General features: G+C 38.1%; 1 protein-coding gene across 3 annotated transcripts; it reads left to right on the forward strand.

The window, feature by feature from the left end:
- Positions 1–2,867: 2,867 nt before the first annotated feature.
- On the forward strand, positions 2,868–22,768 carry tdrd7b (tudor domain containing 7 b). 3 transcript variants are annotated; one of them, XM_052561012.1, is made up of 18 exons: positions 2,868–3,026; positions 5,922–6,128; positions 6,214–6,358; positions 6,524–6,559; positions 8,588–8,783; positions 10,730–10,812; positions 11,287–11,510; positions 12,643–13,211; positions 13,429–13,618; positions 14,529–14,640; positions 14,726–14,928; positions 15,239–15,373; positions 15,722–15,805; positions 17,189–17,323; positions 17,424–17,534; positions 19,260–19,783; positions 20,016–20,176; positions 21,285–22,768. In XM_052561012.1, exons 2-18 carry the CDS (start codon positions 5,922–5,924, stop codon positions 21,503–21,505), a joined length of 3,336 nt encoding a protein of 1,111 aa, XP_052416972.1. In that variant the 5' UTR covers positions 2,868–3,026; the 3' UTR covers positions 21,506–22,768. The 3 variants fall into 3 exon arrangements, with proteins under 3 accessions (XP_052416972.1, XP_052416973.1, XP_052416974.1); XM_052561013.1 differs by lacking the exon at positions 6,524–6,559; XM_052561014.1 differs by lacking the exons at positions 2,868–3,026; positions 5,922–6,128; positions 6,524–6,559 and adding an exon at positions 6,871–7,327 and having other exon boundaries at positions 6,244–6,358.
- The last annotated feature ends 394 nt before the right edge of the window (positions 22,769–23,162 follow it).

Here is a 23,162-nt window from a genome sequence, read left to right on the forward strand (position 1 = left end):
TGCCAGTGCCAGTGCCAGGGCCAGTCGCGTTTCCACTGTCACTTCCGGGGCTTGATCGTGCCTCGCCGGGGCTTCCTCGGGGCCAACGGCCAGGGTTTTTTGGTCCGACGAAAACCTTGAGCCAAAGCGGGCCAGCTGGGGCTAGAGGAGGGGTTGTGAACAAAGGCGGAGTTTCTCCGTGTCTAGAGAGCGTCAGCGCGGATAATTTCAGAAAGATAACAGCTGTAACACCAGCATTAACGAAGTTTTAAAATAAGTTGAGCTCAAAACTCACTCTTAGTTCGCAGCAAGTGTTTGCTTGATCCGATGTGGATTATAATCACTAAACAAGGCAGAAATATTTATAAGCGATGTAAAAGACTATGCACGCTAAACATTAACGTTACACAGTAAACATGTTAAATATGACCGCTTGGAGAAATCAGACGTCAGCTTCTTATTCTCTATCACAATTGTGTATTTATTAAGTAACATTTTATCTGTCGTCTCGTTTCAAGAGTTTAGCTCCACGTTGCATATCATCAAAATATAATAATGATTTTTGTTCGGGAGCTTTTATAAAAATAGCGAGTCTGCGCCGAGGATCATTTAAGAAAGATAACAGCTAACACCAGCATTAAACACTTTTTTTTTTTTAAATAAGTTGAGCTCAAAACTCTCTTTCAGTCAGCAGCGAGTGTTTGAAATAACTTGATCCAATGTGGATAATCACCATACAAGGCAGAAATATGTATAAGCGATGAAAAAGATATGCACGCTAAACATATTACCATAGTAAACATGGTAAAATAAGACCGCTTGAAGAAATCAGATGTCAGCTTCTTATTCTCTGTCACAAGCCTCGTCTCGAGTTTATCTCACGTTGCCTATCATAAAAGAATATAGCCTAATAATGTTTTTTGTTCGGGAGCTTTTATAAAAATAGAGATATTATCATTCATTCTAAATGTGACGGCTATACTGTGGCTAATAAACAGAGACAGACTCGACTGAATAAGCAGGCTATTGTCATAAGCGTTAAAATTAAATAAATAAAATAGAAATAAGTGTATTTATGTGTGATTAATTTTTAGTCCTGATAAATTAAATCAATTCTATAGTTAAAACATCGATGATTTTGAATTTGAATATATAACAAAGCATGCAAACAAACGGCCTCTTTTAAGCCCTGGCTCGCACTGGGCCGACAGTGGAAATGCGGCTAGTGACTGCTAGTACTCATTACTCATCAATTTTCCTAAAAACTTTTTGCTTTCTTCCTGTTTCTTCCTTTTTTCAGCACCGCTTGGGTAGCTTCGCTTCATTTTTACTGTCAACACTCTCTCTCTGTACACAATGTCTATCACTGTCAATCACTTCTTCTTCGTCAGTTTTTTGGCGCATTACAGCCTTGTCACTTTCGCAGATGCGCAGTAAGTGAAATAATGGAATAGTCCAATGTAGTGAGGTGGGGGGGGGGCCCTCCTGTCTGCGACACTAATGATTTGATGCCATTTTTCGCAAATGGAGTTTTAGAAATATATATTTTGCACGAAGTAAAAAAAAATAAAAATCTTTAAGCAAGTTAATGGGGCATTTTGGGGGCCCCTAGGTAGCTCGGGGCCCAAGGCAATTGCCGACCTTTGCCTAATGGTAAAGTCCGCCCCTGCGTATGTGTTTGGTTGTGTGGGCCGCGAGTTGAAAAAGGTTGGGAACCACTGTCATAGATTATCCAGTATTTCCAACAACTCAAAAATTTGAATAGGTCGAAGTGACCTGGCAAGAAATGTCAACTATAATAATTATAACAAATGATGATTGACAGAAGAAGTTTGTTCATTCTTGAACTTATCCCCAGACCCCAGCTTGAAATTATAGTAACTGTTTGCATTCTGGAAAACTGAAATTTATGAATTCTTGATTACAGTAGCATAGGTTTTAAGAGTAACCTAATGTGCCTTATTTCCCCTTTCCAAATGTGTTTTTATTTGTTGAAGTGTTTTAAGATAGAAGTGATAAAATAAGTTATGTCTCCTATTAATATTCATGAGCTTACTAGTCTTATAGAGCATTCAGGTTTGGCTCAAAGTGTGCCCACTTACCAATATCTTATCAATGCAAGAAAAGAACGAACGAGAGTATTCTATGGACATAGAACAACAAAAAAAAAAAAGTTCCATCAAGGTATAATGGAATTATTAGGCGAATCGAGTCTCTGGTTGATTTTTTTTTTTTTTTTACTATATATTTTAAATTCAATAGATTTCCACTTTTATCAGTCATTATTCAGATATTATCCAGACCCAATCACATTAATTTACCAAACTGGACAAAACAGTTGAAAATAGTTTGTAAAGATACTGAGTTGGATTTCTATTAAATGCTGAGCTTATTTGTAATTAACCATAATTAACATACTGAGGTTTGAAGGGCGGCTCAATGGAGAATCGGGTGTCTGAACCCCCACGCGCCCTCTGCTGGATGACGCCCAATATGTAGTTATCAGAGGAGAAGTTTCAACTTTGAAATCGAGAAATCCACCTGCTGGCTCTTCCGATAGAACAGTCAGTGCAAAACTATGCTAAGATATGATTTGGTAAGCAATTTAACATAAAATTATGATTAAAAATAATATGCTCAAAATCTTTTAATAGCTATTTGATATTGACGCATCGGTTCTCTATTTTTCTGCAGTAAACAGACATTTTGGTCGAGCAAATGCTCTTTTCCTTTTCAACGAAATCGTTTTTCTACCAATATAAGTTTAAGATTTTAAAGCAATAACAAAGGAATAAATCAAATAAATAAACGGTAAAAGGACTGCATAACACAATACATCACTAGTCTTCTGTACCTGCTTATACTGTGTGCAGTGCGCATGCGCGCATGCGCGTTTGGGTAATTACAGACGGGATGGTGCGAGCAGCGCTCAGCGGGACTCACACACACCGCCTGCGGGACAGACCGCGAGGAGGACACCGCGACCAGTGCCACAGAGCCAGTCGCTTTCATCTAAACCGGCTTGACCGACCCACATCGATTGAGCGGTAAGACCTGACACATTGTGAAAGTATCTGAACTCGCCGCTTTATATTTAAGCTGCTTTTTTGGTAGAAGAGAGACGCGTTTGACTACCAGTTTATAGCTACTACTGTAACGTTGATTGACAGCCAGCTAAACAAACCGTGAATAATCACGCGGTTCAAATAAGTATAATTAAACATCTGAACGCACATTTAAAACATGTTTATAGTGAGATATTTGGGAGTTTATGGCCGGTGGGAGCGGATAGCTGGGGAAAGTAAGTTAGTTGGCCAGTCCAAATTCTTTAACACACTGTACGTATGACACTGTACCGCATTTCCTGCGGTAAATACACTAACTTACAACACATTTCAACTAAATAAAGTCGTCTAACTATAAAAGAGCTATGTGAAATACATCTATAAAGTGTTTTTGATGACGACCGAGCGTCGTTAAATGTTGTCCAGAATAAAGGGTGTGTCTCTCTCTATCTGTCCTGAAAGCAGCACGTCAACTTTCTGACCGTGAAGAGCACGCGAGCAAAGCCAACCAGCCAATCCTCATTACTTTCTCTTTCATTTCATTGATAAAGATACTCACATTGTGCTGCAGGTGTGTGACTACTAACACAGACATTTTAATATGGACAACACCCAAGATTTTAGAACAATATGTAAATAGATATATTAAAGGAAAAGGAAGTAACGTATAAATAAAGTCATAGCAATAATACATTTCAACAATAAAAATGTAGGCTAATGCTGTTTAAAGTATTTTGCTGTATGACACTGTTATGTCAACTACCTGCAGCTTCATGGTTTAGGACATTTTACAGGCAGGAACACCAGATCTATTTAACTTCTGTTTTCTTAAAGTCATTGTTTGGTATATAAAAAAGCATTTTTTCTAAACACAGCAAATACTGAAAAACAAGTACCACAACAAATAATTTGTGGAGGTATGCATTTGTTGTGATGTGAATGCAATGAGCTATTTAGGAAATGCACATTAATTAAAATTGTAGCTTAAATATGTACATCACTGCTAAGTAATAGAAGATAAAACAGAAATTGTTATTAAATATGTGCAATAAAATGATGTGCTAAAAGTAATTGACATTAAGGGTTAATTTAGGTTTGCATTTATTGCAAAAGTTGGATAGTTGTTTTTACACAATTAAATGTGCATTTGTAGTGTACTTAAAAACAACTGTACTTGCAGTTAATATAATATTTATTAATTAAAGGCCACTTACCTGTATTTAAAGTCACTTTCCTGACTATGTTTCTAAAGACACTTAAGTACATTTTTTAAAGCACTTTGTCATGTCAAAATAAAATTTTAAATACATTTGTTGCTAGTATTTTCTTTTGTTGTACTTTAAAGACATACATTTATTTTGATGAGATGACTAACATGCAGTACTATAGCACACATAAAGTACTTGATAATATTTATTTTAACTGTATTGTGTTATATAATATTACAAAGGTAACATATTGTAAATGTACTAAGTTGCAATTGAATTATTACATGTGTAAACACAAATATATGACATTTGAGTTTCAATAAAAATGACGTTAAAGTACTTTACCACAAATACTTCTCATTACAGAAGACTTTAACCACATTTCGGAGACAACAGAAGTAATTATGAAATTGCAACTAAAGATTTAGCCTACTTACTGTAATCCTGTTCAAGTGGACCAAAAATCACTCTAAAGTTCAGCTTAGTGTATTTAATATAAATATAAAACTATAATTATGTAGTTTATATATGCAGTTAGGTGTCTGAAAACATTACATTCAGTTCACAGTTAAATATATTCTTTTGAGGTGTATTATTTCCATAATAAGTACTCTTTAAAAGTATACTAAAGTGTATTTCTCATTCACAAGGGTTTGAAAGGGGTTTCTATGGATACTTGCCGGTGTTGGCACATAAGCCATTCTGACTGGCCATAAATCAAATTACCAGTGTGTTATTATGAGATGGTCCATTTGTGCTGTTTTAACTGTCTGTTTGCGACCGGCTAGTCTAGAAGGCAATGTGCTTTGCTCAATTCATTATTCACATCAGCAGGACCACTTTGCCCATACCAAAAATAAAATGACATGAACTGTCAGTATGCATAGTCTTATCTGCCAGTGTTTGGATACACAAGACTTGATGAGATCTATTCTAAAACATATTTAACTGTCTGTCTGTTATCAGATATGGTCATTGATTCTCCAGTAGCTTTATTTGTGTTGTAACCAATAACACTCTTCAGCATTAGGGATATCAATGCAGGACTCATAAACCTGTTAACAGTTGTGTGACCTATGATCACCTAGCACTGCCAATGTGTCTTTTTTCAGTGATCTGGTGGTGCAAGATTGTTTTATTGGTATTGAGTGTAAAGTTACACTACCTTTAAAAAAAAATTTTTTTTTTAGAAGGAACTAGCCTAATATTTTAGTGCATTTTATAATTATATATTTTATAATTCATTGTAAAGACTTATACATTGGTAGGATTAATAATTTCTGTTTCAAATAAATACTGTTCTTTTGTACTTTCTGAAATAAATGTATAATGATTTCACCAAAAAATCTTAAGCAGCTCAACTGTTTTCAATATAATAACAAGAAATGTTACTTATCAGCTAAATCACTAAATCAGCAGATAAGAATGATTTCTGAAGGATCACGGGACACTGAAGACCATAGTAATGTCTGCTGAAAACACAGCTTTGTCATCACAGGAATAGATTACATTTGAAACTACATTAAAACAGTTACTTTAAATAATAACGTTTCACAATATAATTTTTTTACTGTAAATTTGATCAAATAAATGCAGCCTTAAGAAACATAAGAGACTTCTTTCAAAACATTAAAACATCTCACCAAATTCAATCCTTGTTGTTTTTCAGATGGCGGATGAGGAACTGGTGAAGAAGATGGTACGGGCGGTGCTCCAGTCCAGTAAGAGTGGTGTGTCGCTGTCTAACCTGCAGGTAGAGTATAAAGACCTGACGGGCGAGCTCATACCTTATAAACAGTTGGGGTATGCCACGCTGGATGCTCTCCTGCACAGCATGCCTTCAGTCGTGAAACTGGATAAAGGGCAGACTGGGGAGGTAAGGCTCTCCCTTAACTTCTGAAATTCAGTTATTCAGCAGGGATACATGAATACTAAAACTTTAAATGGTTAAAAACCCACAGGTGGTATGCCATGCTACCACAGGAAACGAGATGTCCCATATTACTAAGCTTGCGGCCCGTCAGCGCACAGCTAAGAGGACCGGCCAACCTCAAGTGGTGAACTGTCAAATGAGAGTCAAACCAGCGGCTCCTCTTGCACTGAATGGTGAGACTCGGATTAGTTTTCTTTAATATGACTGTGCATGCAACTCTTGCTTTAAAGTGTTATTCAGAATACATTATATAGAGAATGTATGCTAAATGATCATTGATTTAATAATCTATTGTCATGCTTTAAAGAAGTACATTTATTTTGATTTGTTGTCTAAAGCACATGTAAAGAAGAACTTCATTATTACATTTACAGGTAAGTTACATTTACAGGTAAAATATTTGAATTGTACTACATTTCAAGATAACGTGTTTTAATTACAAATACATGAAATGCAAGGTTCAGCAGAAGTTAAGTTAATGTATATTTTAGTGCACAGTTTTGTTCGATATGACTGTGAATGCAACATGGTATGTGTTATCCACGAGACATTTTAAAGAGAATGTATGCTAGTGTCCTGTGCATCCCGTGTCTTTTTTGGTTGTGCGTATGTCCTATTTAAACCCCTCTGAGGATGTGAGCACAGTTCTGGATGTGCTAAGAATAAAGCATCATTCGGATTACAGGTTGCGGCTGTTCTGGGAGCTGCAAACTCACTGTCAGCTTCAGCGTTTCCTGCGCTCACGCTGTCCCTTGATCAGTGACTCAGTACTTCCTTGGCTTGCCGTGATACAGCAGAAAGCGGGCATCTGTATTGACCTAGAGGGAGAGAGAGAGGGAGGTTTGGAGACTGCAGTGTTGTGGAGAGGTACAGCAGAGCCTGCGTGGCTATTCAGGGGAGAATTGTCTGAAAACCTTTCTTTTTTTTCCCCCTCATCTGTTATTTAATGACTCAAATGGCGCTGCTGAGGTGATGCTCTGCCTGTTTTTGTCTGCTTCGCTCACCACCCGCTGTCTCGCAGAAACTATCAGCCTGTGGAGCGCTTATCTCAGGAGGGTTGTAGACAGAGATAACGTGTTCAATTGCTGCCACTTTTCCATGCTAGTCCGGTTGCGCTGCTGAGTTTACTGCCGGGTTGGAAGGTATGATGTCATTCTGTTACAGTCAGGTTAGTGGAATGATGTCATATCGAATGTGTAAGAGAGAAAATGTTAACACGGTGTGAGTATGATGTAATTGTTATTTAGTTGAGACAAGTTTGCAGCTGCTGTTGCATTCCATATGCTTTTGTTATCTGAATGTGTACAGAGGAGAGTAATATTTTTGTTGCATGTTCTTATTTCTCGTGATTATGCTGACTTCCAGAAACTTCATGGTTGTCTTGTTGGAGAAGGTGCAGAGTAATATCTCATAGATTGTGTGTTAAGTAAACTGATTTGTGTGCAGTGATATGTGTTTGATCTAGCTGGCAGTGTTTGGCTTCATTTGTTTGATTTAAAGGATCAAGTTTCTATAAAAATAGTAGTTGTTCTATTGTTTCTATAGGATTTGTTAAAGAGATACCCACCTTCCCAAAAAAATAATAAAAAAAAAAAAATTCTGTTGTTGTTTACTTTCCCCCATGTTGTTCCCAACATATGTGTTTGTCTTTCTTCCATGGAATACAAAAGAGAAATGGAGAACAAAAGGAGCAAAAGCAGTATCTCCGCGTAAAAGCTGTCCATATTATTATGATTAATATTCCAAGTCTTCTGAAGCTATACGACTGTTGTGTGTAGAACAGACAGATATCAAAGTCACAGTTCACTAAAAATATGTTTTTATGAGAGCAGCAGTAATATCTGATTTGTGAACAAATTGTTCTTTTGAGTTCGATTTTTTTCTTCTTCAGTTAATCCATTGATCTGGTTGAAAATAACAGCTCGAGTCAGACTGATATTGTCTCAGGTTCCACTCACTGACTCATTGATCAGAGATCCAATCACTGCAGTTAACAACCCATCGGAGAAATAACCACAACATTGTAGTCTGCTTGTCACAAAAAGCTGTTTACTGCATCATTTTACTGTGACTCACCGTGGCATGCATGCAGTGTAGACAGAATCACTGATTACAGTGGTTTCTGCTTGCTTTTCTATGAGTGCCTGGTAAAGACAGAGTGTAATCCTGCAATAATAGTGTCCATGTGAAGAAGGGTGCTTTAATTGCAGTATGTAGATAGAAATTGTTGTTGTTTTAGGAAATACCGGTCATTACAAAACTAAATGGGTCACAGGACACTCAAACGCTTCAAATTCTGTCTGTGTAAATGGGAAATAGGTCTAAAATTGTATATAATTTTATATATATTAGATGCTATATTTTACTTTTTTGATTTTGATATTGTCTCATCTCCTTCATAGCAAGACCAAGGACATCTTTGAGACAGCCCGACCATCGTGGACGTCTGGGGCGAGGTGGAGGTCGTGGAGGGGGACATGGAGACCCCCTTCCTCGCACAGGAAGCTTGAGAGACTCCCAGCCTGATGGGAAAGGTGGCAGACCCCACAACACCCCCCCAAACACACCCACAAGAAGACCCTCCCTTCCCTCAGAAAGGTGAAAGACTCATTAGCACAAATCCTGTCAAGTGGAGTCTCAAACACTGATAAAATGCAATTAAAAAGGTCCAACCTTGCATTATAGCCACATTAAGAGCTACAAATAAATACATTAAAGTACCTTGAAATTCATATATTAAAAGATAAAAAGTACAGCTGACACCTTCTTATGAAAAAGCATCTTTTCAAGTAAGCGCACCTATTGTGTGAGCAGCATCTTGCCGAGCAAGTAGCTGAGAATACAAATCAAGTCCTAATGAGTCAATAGAAACAAGCTCTTTATTTTGTCACCGACTCTTAATTTTCCAGTTTAGCAACTGCATGTCTCTTGCTGTTGATACCGTCTGACTTGATTGGCAATAACAGAGAGCAGTTCAGCTGAATGTTGTCTGAACCCAGTGCTTATTCAGCAATCGAATGAAGGGTGCTGTCTCTGTGTGTGTGTGTGTGTGTGTGTGTGTGTGTGTGTGTTAAATCACTCCAGCCAAAAAGCATTGAGAGCAAACAACTGACCTCACTCTTTAGAATTGTGTTCTGTATCGCTTACTGTGGCACACACACAATGGCTGTGAGTGTGCGGAGGGTGGCAGAGTTAAGCGGGTGTACCGGGGTTTGTTAATCCTCCCTCCATTCTCTCACAGATTAGCCATTCTAAACCAGTCCACAATGAATCAGCACTTTCCCTTTGCTACAGGTTGAGGGGGAGTTTGGGTCATCTGACACCTAGAATCAGATGCAAAAAGACCTCCACACCCCTGCTTTATCATGCTGCAGCACTTTGCCAAAATGTCTGCTTTTGTCCTTACTATCACCATTGTATTATTTGCTTATATCCCTCCTTTCCGCTTAGTTTATGAAAAACTGTACTGGGCTATTTTGCAGCAGAATTAAGCTGACCAGTTAATTACACAGATTAGAAGGATAACCCGGCAATAGTGGAGTATTAAGCATGATTTGTATTTATTTTTATGCATGATTTTTTCTGTAACACAATCCTATTTTGCATCAATATATTTTCCTTAGTATTCTAAAGGACATAAGCATGAAACAGATGATCGAAAAAAGAAAAAATCTAAGGTGCCAGCTTGGTTCTGTCCATTGGTTGTTAAGGGTTTAGTGATGTGGGATATCCACTCAAACAAGAATGCAGTTGGTTGTCAAAAGGGTGGAGTGTAAGATTAGCTTACCAGAAATCTGTCTTTTCAAGGGAAGATTGAAATTAAGACATTCTACCAGCATTACAACGTCAAATAAATCAATAAAAATAGGGTGAATGTTCATGCTGACGTTGATTCGGTAGAATGCCAGGATAAGGTCATCAAGAGTTAATTATAATAATAAAAAATAAAAAAACACGGAGTGTCTATTTACACTAAGTGCAAATATCCTGCCTTGTTGGCAGAGACTATTTACACTAACTCTACCCAGCAACATGTGATTGTGCTAGACAGCATTATAAAAGACAGCTATCAAAGACCATCTTCACTGGCGTATGTGGTAAAACGTGTAGTGCAGACTTTTTGACGCGATCGACACGAGTTGGAATCCGCCTTTTGCCAAACTGATTCTTTTCCCTTTTCACATTAAACATCACATCGGAAAGGCATTCATTTTCAATACAAATGAAGGAAAATAATCGAAAAGTTAAAAATGAAGTATCGGGTAGGGTTGGGGTTCAGCATGCATTTAATAATTTTAATAAAACTTACTAATTAAATTTAATAATACGGTATTAGTGCCTACTGACTGGCTGCTTTTGGTCCACCTAAAGAGATCTGGTTCATTGGACACAGTGTTGAGTGGCTGTTTTGATTATACTGGACACACTCTATCAGCAAATTACATTTTGGGGTAAAAGATTAGTTAAAATCTTGCAGTATATTAACCAAAACGTACAGATTTCAAGTTCTCCCTAATATAATCTCATATTTTTTTCCCCCCTAGATCAGACAAAAGAATGACACTTCCCTCAAGATTCCAAAAAGAAGTCCATGCCCATCTCTTCCAAAACCAACAGCAGAGCAATGGTGAGCAAATTTTGGGTGGGAAAAGTGTTCAGTATGCAGGGTGTCTAATCATTTCCCTCCACAAGAAACTCCTTTAAAGGTTATAGTTATCCCGGAGACACTAACTTAACTTCCTGTCCCAGAAAACATTCCAGGCATGGGATGTTCATTAAGGATGAAAAGAGAACAGTCAACTTCTGTCTCAAGTAGGCAAAAACCTCCCGCTGTTACACAGAGGGATCTCTCAGGACTACATGCCTTCAGTTCTGATGTTGCTATGGGCTACATCTTAAAGTGATAGTTCACCCAGAAAAAAAAGGAAAATCCTATTCTCTTGGGTGAATAAATAATGACAAAATTGCTATAAGACTTGATAAATAGAGTCTGTGATACACTGCGAATTTATTTAGCATCTGTTTATGATTTTTATGGTTTTAGTTTATAGTTTGTCAATGCATTACTGCCAATAAGCATTTATGTTGTTGATATTTCTAGCCCCTTCTATCCTGAATGAAAACACAACTCCATCAAAACCCAGGCTGCCTCATTCTGCACCTTACAGTCCCAGGCTGGTGCAGTCTCGTCTTAAAGAGGTTCTCAACAAGCACAGCAACGGCCTCTGGGTATCCAAACTGCCTCAGCTGTATCGAGAGCATTATAAACAAGATCTACCCAGTGAAGCCCTGAAAGACCTGGAGCACTGGACGCACATTTGTACTGTAAGTTTACAGATGCCTGATTAGCCTGTCATCTGATGTCATTAGAACACAGTATAATTGATGTGTAATTGTGTCATTAAAGGGATCGAGACATGAGAATCAATTCATAAAAATAAATTGGAACCTACAGAACTTAAAATATACTCCCAAGTTCAGAAAAAGACTGTTTATTGTTATAAGACAATTTTGAAGTCAGAAATCCAAACTCATTAACATATTGCACATTTACCTTGTTCTTTTGTTGTTCCTGGCTGTGTGTATTGGAGACAATTCATGTGATTCTCACTAAAATTGGTCAACATTATGCCAAGACACTTATATCTCGAACAGTGTTGTCATGGTGAAGGATTACATTAATCACAAAAAGGGAAACTGGAATTGGTTGGGAACTGGCTGTAGTAGTTCACAAGTCACAGTGCCTCCAGATGGCAGCCAGAGGTCTGCCCAAATATAGGTTTCTACAGTACCCTAGAGGGCTTTACACAATCAATTAAGGGCATTCCACAGGCTGTGGGTGTTTTCAACTGCTTTACCTGATTTGCTAACCCACTTGGGGCTAGTTTTAGGGGCATTCAGTACGGTAAAGTGGTTGATAGATGCCCACTGATTGGGAAATTTCCTTTTGTTCTGTTGAGGCCTCAAACTAATTTGTGACCCTGGACCACAAAACCAGTCTTATGTCACTAGGGTATATTTTTAGCAATAGCCAAAAAAACAGTGTATGGGTCAGAATTATAGATTTTTCTTTTATGCCAAAAATCATTAGGACATTAAGTAAAGATCATGTTCCATGAAGATATTTTGTAAATTTCCTACCGTAAATATATCAAAACTTAATTTTTGATTAGTAATATGCATTGCTAAGAATTAATTTGGAAAACAAAAAACTTCTTTTTTGCACCCTCAGATTCCAAAGATTCAAATATGGGATCTGATTCCTAACAAACCATACATCAATGGAAAGCTTTTTTATTCAGCTTTCAGATTATGTAGAAATCTCAATTTCGAAAAATTGACACTTAAGACTAGTTTTGTGGTCCAGGGTCACAATTGTGCTTAAATAATTAATAATAATTTAGCTCTGTGTATTTGTCTGCAGAATAACAATGCTGTCTTATTGTTACGTTTGCAGGTTGAAAAACCATGCAGTACCAAACCTCAAGAGTTGCTGCTGTACCCTGCTAAAGAAACTAGCCAGATTACCCCATATAGTGCTGCTACACCCCCCACCCATGACAAATCCCCATTTCATCACAAAAAACCTCAGACTCAAAGATCATCTGCCACTTCCAAATCAAGCACTCCGGCGTCCCCCAAGGATCTACCACCCGACGTCAAGCAGAAGCTTGGAGAGCTGCTCTTGAAATACAGCAGTGGCCTGTGGGCCCACGCGCTGCCTAAACTGTATCAGGACACATATAAATGTAAACTACCAGAGTTTGTGCTGGACCACCTCACCCTGCTTTCAGATATATGCACGATTGACTACCCCATGCCGGACAACCCCAAAAGAGCAATTCTGTATGCAAAAGTAGTAGAAGACGAGAACCGTAACCCGTCGGGATTTGCTGGCTCAGAGACGAAAGAAGCAGTAGAGCGCAGTTTGAGCACCCAGACTGTTCCTCCTCTTGTCATCCCTAGAGAGGAATACCCTTCTGTCCTGGTGGTGGAAGCAGGGGACACAAACAGTGTCATTCTGAGGTGCGATAATTAATATAATCAATATCCTATAGATCATGAGGGATGTGACTCTTATCATGCCTTTGCTTAGATTCATCTCAGAACTGGTTGGATTGGATCAGAGAATATAATTTTCTGATTGAAGAATGCCTGCAGAGGGAAAATCTGTCAGGCCACTGTAAAAGTTGCCAGCCACTGTCGTACTCTTGATGAAGTGTGTGTGTCTGTTTATATGCAGGTACATCGGTGAAGGCTACTCTAAGGCACAGGAGAAGTTAGAAGATGAAATGAGAGAGTTCTATGGGCAAGACAGCAACAAAGTGGCTCTGACTTCACCATTAACAGGTCAGCTGACTGCTGTACGTGCTGAGGAAGAGGAGGAGATCCTCCGAGCTCAAGTCTGTGAGGTCATGGCTGACAAGGTCAAGGTGCGTAACGGGGTCAACGAAGAACACATCTGAACATAATCGAGTATGAGGATGTAGTGGTTCTCAACCTTTTTGATTTTAAGGCCCCACATTATCCAAGACAGTATTCAAAGGCTACCCTTTGGTGTAGGGTGAGATATTTCTGGTATTTCTGCTGTAATGACAAAGCTGTTTGTTTTCTTTTTTCACAAGCTAAGAGCAATATATGAAAATAATTATTTTCTATTAAATTCTATTAAAATAAGTAATTTCTGTCATTTGAATGTGCTTTAGTTTTCAATAATGAATTTAAATGTATTTGACTTCCAGAAATCCCACAGATCACAAATTTATCAGAAATTTCTACTTAGTGAAATTCTTGAGATCTTGACATAAAAAGAAAAAGAATTGATTCAGGACAGAAATGTCCATGACTTTTTAACATTTTTACCCATGACTTCTCCAGGTCTAGAAATCTAGAATTCCCTCACGTATTCAGGTATCCAAGACCGTGACACAAAATAAAATAAGAAATATGAAGTTTTATCTCGATTGTTAGATGTTTTAGCTTATTTAAAAGCTTGTTTTTGTGTTGTTTTAAAAGGACTGTTCACCCATTAGTCCTTAATTGCTCACTTCCATGTGTTCCAAAGTTGAACAAAGGTTTTATGGGTTTGAGGGGTCATGAGGGGGAATAATTAATGACAGATTTTTCATTTTTTGGGTAAACTATCCCTTTAAATATTTTGCGGCCCCCTGGTAGAGAACCACTAGTGCAGTTCACAGCGGATCATTGTGGTTTTCCTTTGTAGAACTGAGACTGTTTAGATCTGTGATGCATTTGTGCAGTATCTTCATTCATAAACCATAAGAAAATGCGCTGTGTTTTTGTAATAATTATTAATGCACTTGTATGTTGATGTTTAAACAGGTGTACTACGTGGATCATGGCTTTTCTGAAGTCATCAGCAAGATTAAACTATTTGAGTTGCATGAGAAGTTTTGTAGATTGCCTTTCCAAGCCACCAAATGTAAACTAGCAGGTGAGATTTGCATTCCGTTATGAATTCAGACAAAATAGTTTCACATTTTAATGTCAAATTTTGTCTTTATATCAATTTGTTTCAGGCCTGGAGTCATTCAGTCAGGAGCAGGCAGTACTGAAGAGGTTTGAGTCCATGGCCACTGGTAAGATCCTATTGGCTGAGATCTTAGTGCGTCAGGAAGTGCCTCTGGTGGTCCTGTATGACACATCACAAGATGATGATATCAACATCAATGCTGCCTGTATGAAAGCTCTACAAGATAAATCCTTAGAGAGTCCCTTAAAGGTAACCAGAAAGTGTTTGCTATTACAATGAAACCCCCCTATGCAAAAAATACTGTGATGGTAACTTTGGGCAGATGCCAATGTGCCTCAAGAATACTATGATACTGACAAGGTATCTTGTCCAAAAAGCATGGTAACTATCATACTACCTCAGTACTTGCACCAATTATATCAGTGCTTTTGGAAATCTGCTTAGCCAGTCAAATTCGTGGACTAGAACTAATCAATACTCAAAAGTTTAAAATGTAGTTTATTAATGTGATTGTGTTCACCAGTGATTAAGGGAATGACATATCTGTATTCTGTTAAAGGTGAACAGTGCCTACATGAATGTGAATGTGACCAGCGTGTGCTCAGATGGGACGATCTACTGTCAGGTCCCCTCCAGAGGCTTGACTAAACTCAACGAAATTCTGGAGAAGACGGAAAACTATTTACATTCCCAGGTGCCGCATTTTCAACAGGCACAATCTCTGTATGTGCTGCTTCAGATATGTTGCTAGAGACTTCTTTAGAGGAGGTGAAAAGGCCAAAATAGACAGATTGGGATTATGGGTTTAATAGGATTGGCAGGCATCAAGTACATAATCCCTAATAAATAGTTGCCTGCTAGCACAGATTGTTTGCTAGAGTGCCTAACCTAGACATCAGTGTTTAAAATAGGCATCAAAGTGTTTTAAATAGTAATTGTTTACTGTAGTGCATATCAGCACCCTGTAGAGAAGCATGGAGTCCATGTTCCCTCCCATTGTCTGGCAGACAGGATATGCTCACATATCTTTCCCTTATAAAAGGTCACATCAGAGTTGCTGGTTTCACGGCCTTTCTGTGGCAAAATCTGTTTGGCTCGATATAAAGGCAAATGGTCCCGGGGGGAGGTGAGTCTGCTCTGTCAGTAGCATTAAGCATTTAAGGCACAGTTCACCCAAAATACAATTTCTGTCATTAATTACTCACCCTCATATCGATCCAAACCCATAAGAACTTTGTTCATCTTCGGAGCACAAGATACTTTCGAAGAAATCCGAAAGCTTTCTGATCCTGCACAGACAGCAACACAACTGCCACATTCAAAGCCCAAAAATGAAGGAAGGACTTTGTAAGAATAGTCCATGTGACATCAATGTTTCAATCTTAATTTTGTGAAGCTACGATAATACTTTTTGTGCGCAAAGCAAAAAAACAACAACAGTTGTCAAAAACTGAAGAAATCGTTGAATAAAGTAATTTTTTTTTTTTTTTTTATACACAAAAAGTATTCTCATAACTTCATTAAATTAGGGTTGAACCACTGATGTCACATGGACTATTTTAACAATGTCCTTACTACCTTTATGGGACTTGATCGTGGTAGTACTCTTGCTGTGAGCTCTTGGATTTCATCAAAAATATCTGAATTTGTGATCCAAAGATGAACAAAGGTCTTATGAGTTTGGAACGACATGAGGGCATAATAGATATTAATGACATAATTAAAATTTTCGGGTGAACCATTCCTTTAAGAAAAGAAAGGAGTTAATAACAACTATTGTAAATCTGTAAATCCTAAGGCTTCAAATGAGCATTTCATCTATTAGTTAATTTGTTTCTTTAAATGTATTTTATGGAGTTGCTCCCTCATGCACCAGGAACACTGCATTTAATGTTGAATCTCTCATAATGCTGAAATTATTATTTTATGTGTGGCTTTGTTGGTAATGGCATAAAAATTATTCATTTCTGAAGAAATTTGTCTTATACATTATATAATTTCAAACGTTTGGTGTCAGTTATGTTTTTAAATCACATGTATTGTTTAATTTTGCATGGATGTTCTTTTGAACTTTATATTTATCACAGAAACCATAAAAACATTTATTCTGGTTTTCAAAAACAAAAAAGTAATAATATTTTACCATGTTATTGTTTTTACTGTATTTTTAACAAACAAATGCAGCCTTGATGATCATAAGACACTTCTTTCAAAAACATTAAAAAGGCTTACCCTACACCAAACTTTTGAACAGTAGGGTACTATATAGTATAAAATATGACATAAAATATAGTGCAAAATATGACAATATGTCAAACAAAAATATAGAAGTTGCTACAAAACTACTAACCTTTGAACTATTAAAGCCACTATTATTTTGTTATTATGACCATTGTGGTGCAATGTCAAGTGGGAGAGGTTCATAAAATGAACAGTAATTATGAATTCAACATAATATAATTCCTGGGGATTCAGCTCTTAAACTGTGTTCATTGTGGTTTTGCCATAGATAACAAACCTGCACGGCAGCCGGGTGGTGGACATCTTGTTTGTGGATGTAGGCGTTCAGGCATCAATCGAGGTCACTGAGTTGAGAGAGATCCCACCTCCTACGCTGCGTGACCTTATATCCACCCCGGCCCAGGTCAGACAACAGATAATGACTGCACAAAGAGGTTAAAGAGTGTAGTGGTTTGTAACATCAATCAATCAGATCAATAATGTGTAAGCTTGTCACTCTGCAGGCGCTGAAGTGTTGTCTGGCGGATCTGCCTGTGAGCGTGGGCTCGTGGACTCCAGATGCCGTCCAGTGGCTGAGAGAGACGGCTCTCCACTGCAGTGACTGCAGCTTGAAGGCCAGTTCAATACTAATGCTGCTCTCTTCACATTTGCATTTCATTTGATTTTATTTGCACATAAGATACAAGCGTAAACCTGAGGCTAATTTCAGAAAGAATTCTTTTTAGAAAAGCCACAAAGATGCTTGTACAAAACACAAATTAAGATATTTTTGATGAATTTTGAGAGCTCTCTGAACCTCCCATAGACAGCGAGGATACTGCCACAGTCAAGGTCCAGAAACAATAACAAGGACATCAGTAAAATAGTTCATGTGACATCAGGGGGTCAACCCTAATTTTACGAAGCTAGGAGAATACTTTCTGTGTGCAAAGTAAACAAAAATAACGACTTTATTCAAGAACTCATCTCCTCTGCATCACCCTATAGTGCCATTTTGTAGAGTATCCACTGAACATAAAGGGTGTATTTTTACTAGACAGACTTTAGCTGTTGCGGTGCAGACACAGCAAAGCAACCTTGGCGTCCGATCGCATTCCTTCTGCTCCTTGAGAAATTTACAAGGGTCCTACTTCTTACCTTATTGCCTTAAAGGGTTAGTTCACCCGAGAATTAACATTTGTCCATCTTCTACTCACCCTCGAAGCATCCCAGGTGTATGTGACTTTCTTCTTTCTGAATAATCCAATCTAAGTTATATTAAAAATTGTCCTTGCTCTTCCAAGCCTTTCAATGGAGGTATGTTCAATGTTGTTTGTTGTCAACATGTTCAGAAGAAGTGAAATAAAGTGTGCGCATCTGTAACAAAACATCCCTCACATGGCTCCGGGGGGTGAATAAAGACCCCCTGTAGTGAACCCATGCATTTTTGCAAGATAAATATCCAGATTTCAAACGAAATCAACACTTTTTTTCTCTCACTTCTGTTGACTGTGGGGAACCAGAAGACGTGCAGGCAGATGTCATAGTACGTCAGCGCTGCGTGGTTACTGACGAGCGCGGAGAGAGAACAAAACAAAACACTGGTCACGAATTAGAAGCACAAAACAAGGATTTGTAAAGAAAAACATCAGAGGATTTCGAAGAGATTTCCCAGAGGCGTGCGCGCGACACATAAGTCTTCCATCTTCCTTCCTGTTCCCAACAGTGAGCAGAAGTGAGAAAAAAAAGTGTTTATTACATTTGAAATCTGCATATTTATCTTACAAAAATGCACGGATTCGCTACAGGGGTCCTTTATTCAGCCCCCGGAGCCGTGTGAGGGATGTTTTGTTACAGATGCGCACACTTTATTTCACTTCTTCTGAACTTCTGAACAAAAAAAACCACCCGCTTACCTCCATTGAAAGGCTTTGAAGAGCAAGGACAATTTTTAATATAACTTAGATTGGATTATTCTGAGAGAAGAAAGTCACATACACCTGGGATGCTTCGAGGGTGAGTAGAAGATGGACAAATGTTAATTCTCGGGTGAACTAACCCATTAAGACTTCTATTGTTCCGCAGATGTTTTTCTCTGTTATTGTTTTATCCACCATCTCTATCTTTCTGCCGCTCAGCTCAGATAATGTCCATCCTGTGAACTGAACGCTCTCTCTTCCTCATCATGAGTAGACCCGTCACGTACTGATGACTGGCTACAAGTTTGTTTTGCTACTCAGCCCGAATCATTTTTCTTAAGCGTTTGTGAAAAATTTGTTGAGCATTTTTCATCTTTGAGTGAACTATCCCTTTAACAACAGCAGAAAGAAGCACTAAAACAGTTGCATTTGTTTTTCTAGATAGCTAAAGTGGATGAGCCCAAACGCCTCGCTCATGTTTATCTCTTCACCAGCAAGAACTTCCACGACACAAGCTGCAGCTTAAACCAACAGCTGGCCGACTCTAATCTGTGGAACCACCAGAAGGATGTTTTCTTAAGCAGCCGGGGGCCCTCAAAATCCCTCAATGCCCCGACAAACCCTTCCACCATCCAGACCCCCAGCCTCCGCTCTGATGGACAGGAGAAAGCCCCACACACACCCAAGAGGATGTCATCTCCGCTGGGGAGCCAGAGCACACCTCCCGGCTCGCCGCCTGAACAGCTGGCTCTTCCACCGCTGCTGGAGCTGCCCGAGATTGGGCAGAATTTGGATGTGTTTGTTTCGGTGGCGTGCCATCCCGGGCACTTCGTGCTGCAGCCATGGCACGATATGTACAAACTGGTGGATCTGATGGGGGAGATGATTCTGCATTATAATAAGATGGAGGAGAAACCACTTAAAGTGGAGAAGAACCAGGTCTGTGCTGCCAAGGTGGAAAACAAGTAAGCATGCATTTGTATCGGTGTCTAGTTCCTGTAAAATGTATATCCAAAGTAACTATCTGGACGTTTCTATTGATCCTGAAGACCTCATTAGCTGGTTTAATTGTTTAGAATTGGGGCTAGAGTTAACTGTGTTGGAAGGTGGCCCTCAATAGGACAGCTGTTTCGTCACTGAGAGTCTTGGGGCATTTGAAGTGTTTTATGTGTCCACTCATGATCTGTGATTTTGCAGCTGGTACCGAGTACTGGTGAAAGGAGTCCTGACCAATGGTCTGGTGTCAGTGTTTCAGCTGGACTATGGCAAACATGAGCTGGTGAGCTGCACCCAGCTCCGGCCCCTCACCCAGGAGTTCTGCCAGCTCCCCTTCCAGGCCATCACTGCTCAGCTGGCTGGTACACTTCATTTCCTGTTAGAAAAGCTCTTTCATTTATCAAAAAGGCTGTTTCAGACAGCTCTTAAAGCCCATCCACTGTCCTTTCAGAAGAATGTTTCTTCTTGTGAATGTTTCATCTACGATATCCAATAGGCTCGATTTTAAATAGTCAGAAATAAATTGATTTTTATTTAAATTCATAGAGAATTAACCTTTATTCAGCAACAAGTCAAAACATATTTGACATAAGTTGACCAACAGTATTACTAAACACATTTATGCTACCAAAGATTCTATTTGGCATTCTATCTTTTATTCAAGAAAACAGTGGTTTTCAACATTGATATGATTTTTTTTTTTTTTCTTAAACGTCAGATTAGAATATTACAATCAATTCTGTAAGATTAACTTTGCCATCACAGCAGCGAATTACATTTTATAAAATACATTAAAATTTGTTATTTTAAACTGAAATCATTTGAAACGTTTTACAATATTACTGTTTATTAGTCATCTTTTTTTATATAAAATATTACTGATTCGATTAGAAAATGCAGCCTTAGAGAGACTTCTGTCAAAAACATAAAAGATCTATGAAAGTATTTAAAAAGACACACACAAAGTGTTTAGCAGTTTAGCAAAGTGCTCTATCATGAAGAAATAGAATACTGTAAAATATAAATCATGTTATTAGTGTATATAAATGTAGAGGTTTAAAAAATGTAATCAAGGTAGTTTTGATCAGGGGTGCGTTTCCCAAAACCATGGTTGCTAACCTGTTAGCAACTTAGTTGGTTGGCAATGGGAAATTGCATTGCAGCCAACAAAGTTGCTAACTTAGTTTTGGGAAAAGCACCCCTGAACGAGTGAAATAATTAAAACATGTTTGAATAAGATTCAGCTAAAGGAGAACAGCTCCTGAAAAGAAATAGCTTTAGTAGAGATCTAACTGAATATAACTCTCCCATATTCAGATCACTTAGCAAAGTGCTGTTTTGACTATCACTCCTGGTCAAAGTCCCAGACTCAAATGGGCAACATGGTAGAAGCTGAAGTTAAGAAAGAAGTGATCTCAAAGATTTTACTTGATATTATCGTAGATCTGAAGGTGTTTCTGATCTGTCCAGGTCTGAAACCCAGGCAGTGGTCTGAGGAGGCCTCCATTGTGTTCAGGAACCACGTGGAGAAGAAGCCCCTGGTAGGCCAGCTGGAGTCGGTGCAGGAGGCATCACAGCCCTGGGACCGTAAGGTGGTTATCTACTTGGTGGACACCTCACAAGAGGAACGGGACATTTGGCTTCACGACATTATGGCTGAATTCACTGATGAGATGTCCAACGCCGCATAGACATTTTCGAAAGGTTCGCGTAAGATTGTTCATTAGTATGCTATAGATTAAAGGTTTATTTTTCCAAATATGACTTGGACGCAGATCTGCGTTAAAAAATGTGAATCAGAGTTTAAAGGTGAAACTTTTAGACACAAGTATTGCGATTTCTAGCAACTTGTATGTTAAACAAACAGGATAGCAGCACCTCTTCAAGGTGTGGTGAGAGAGTGAGTAATGCTCTTTGTAGACTATTGCCTTTTCTTTAATACAAAATAGCTGTGAAGATCCATCATCAGTGAAATCAAGCTTCAGTCTTCTGTGGGACCTAAAGTTAATCATGATCACTAAAGTTGTACCAAACCCTGATTCTGTCAGTCATATATGTGACCCTGCACCACAAAAGCAATCTTGAGTGTCAATTTATTTACAGAAGGAAATGTGAAAAATTTCTTCTTGGAACATGATCTTTACTTAATATCCTAACGATTTTTGGCATAAAAGAAAACTCGATAATTTTGAACCATACTTAGTTATTTTTGGCTATTGCTAAAAATATACCCTAGGGACTTAAGACTTAAGGTTTGTGGTCCAGAGTCACATATAATAATGTATCTGCAAACGGTCTGAATACATTATATAAGTTTGATTGTCCAGATGATGTGCTTGTGGTGGCTTGCTTCATGCTTCAAGCATAGCATGTTACAAAGCTGCCAGTTTACTACTCTGTATGGTCCAAAAGAGACTTTACAACTTGCACAAAGCTGATAGTGTGTTATTTCAAAATTGTTTACATGGAGAAGCTTAAATAGAAGTCTGAAATAGTCTAAAATGCAAGAGGAGCGGCAAAAGCCTACCTTGCTGTAGATGTATGTATTTGAGCTCTGGTTTTAGCATTATTTATTTAGTTTTTATTTTCCTTGTGTCTTGCTAATAATATAGTGGAGGCATGTTTGGGGTTGTGACTATTCAATGTATTTTAATAGCAGTGGCATAGTAAATTACTATAAGTAAATTAATAAGTTTTATTACCTGAATATGACAGTTAGACTTGAAATTCAAACCACTGTTGGCATGTAGGATTTCAGCTGTGTTTTAACTACAGATGTTGAATATAAAAAATCAAAAAAAAAAAGTAACAATCACTGGTAGTAAACTTAATATACATAACCTTTACCTTAAATGTCAACTTGGAATCAAAATTGAATAAATTTTCTGTATTATCCCACCCCTCTGGTTTTATGTGAATGAAAATAAATGACAATTAAATCGCTTGTTCCTTCAGCTCATGTCACACGTTTTTTCTTTTTTCTCTCCAAATCTTTTTTGACCTTCTGTAAAAAGAATGATGTTTTACAGCCCAGGCAAATAAAGGCACAAACTAGAATATCTGGTTTCATTTAGAAGTATCACATTGCAGAAATAAAATCAGATATGAATGGTGATTCATTTTGACTTTGTTAGATAACATGATCTTATTGAATTGTGATTGGCTGAATACCTCAAGCATGTGACGGAAATGTTACGCCTCTAATTTGGAAACAGCGTCTTCACGACATGGCAGTGAAAATACTACAGCGAGAATAAGTTAAGCCTTTTTTCTTTGCATAAACATTGAACTGAAAACTGGAGGCGTGTTTAAATGAGGCGTTTTTGGAAGGCATGGACGAGACTTAAC

Source organism: Carassius gibelio, chromosome B7, assembly GCF_023724105.1.
Source record: "Carassius gibelio isolate Cgi1373 ecotype wild population from Czech Republic chromosome B7, carGib1.2-hapl.c, whole genome shotgun sequence".
Taxonomy (NCBI): Eukaryota; Metazoa; Chordata; class Actinopteri; order Cypriniformes; family Cyprinidae; genus Carassius; species Carassius gibelio.

What these genes read in the sequence shown, in the direction of transcription:
- tdrd7b (XM_052561012.1), top strand. Translation starts at nt 5,922, where the DNA reads ATGGCGGATGAGGAACTGGTGAAGAAGATGGTACGGGCGGTGCTCCAG. An exon ending in AAACCAACAGCAGAGCAATG is followed by an intron (nt 10,813 to 11,286) that starts GTGAGCAAATTT and finishes TGATATTTCTAG; the next exon opens with CCCCTTCTATCCTGAATGAA. An exon ending in GCTGCCAAGGTGGAAAACAA is followed by an intron (nt 19,784 to 20,015) that starts GTAAGCATGCAT and finishes GTGATTTTGCAG; the next exon opens with CTGGTACCGAGTACTGGTGA.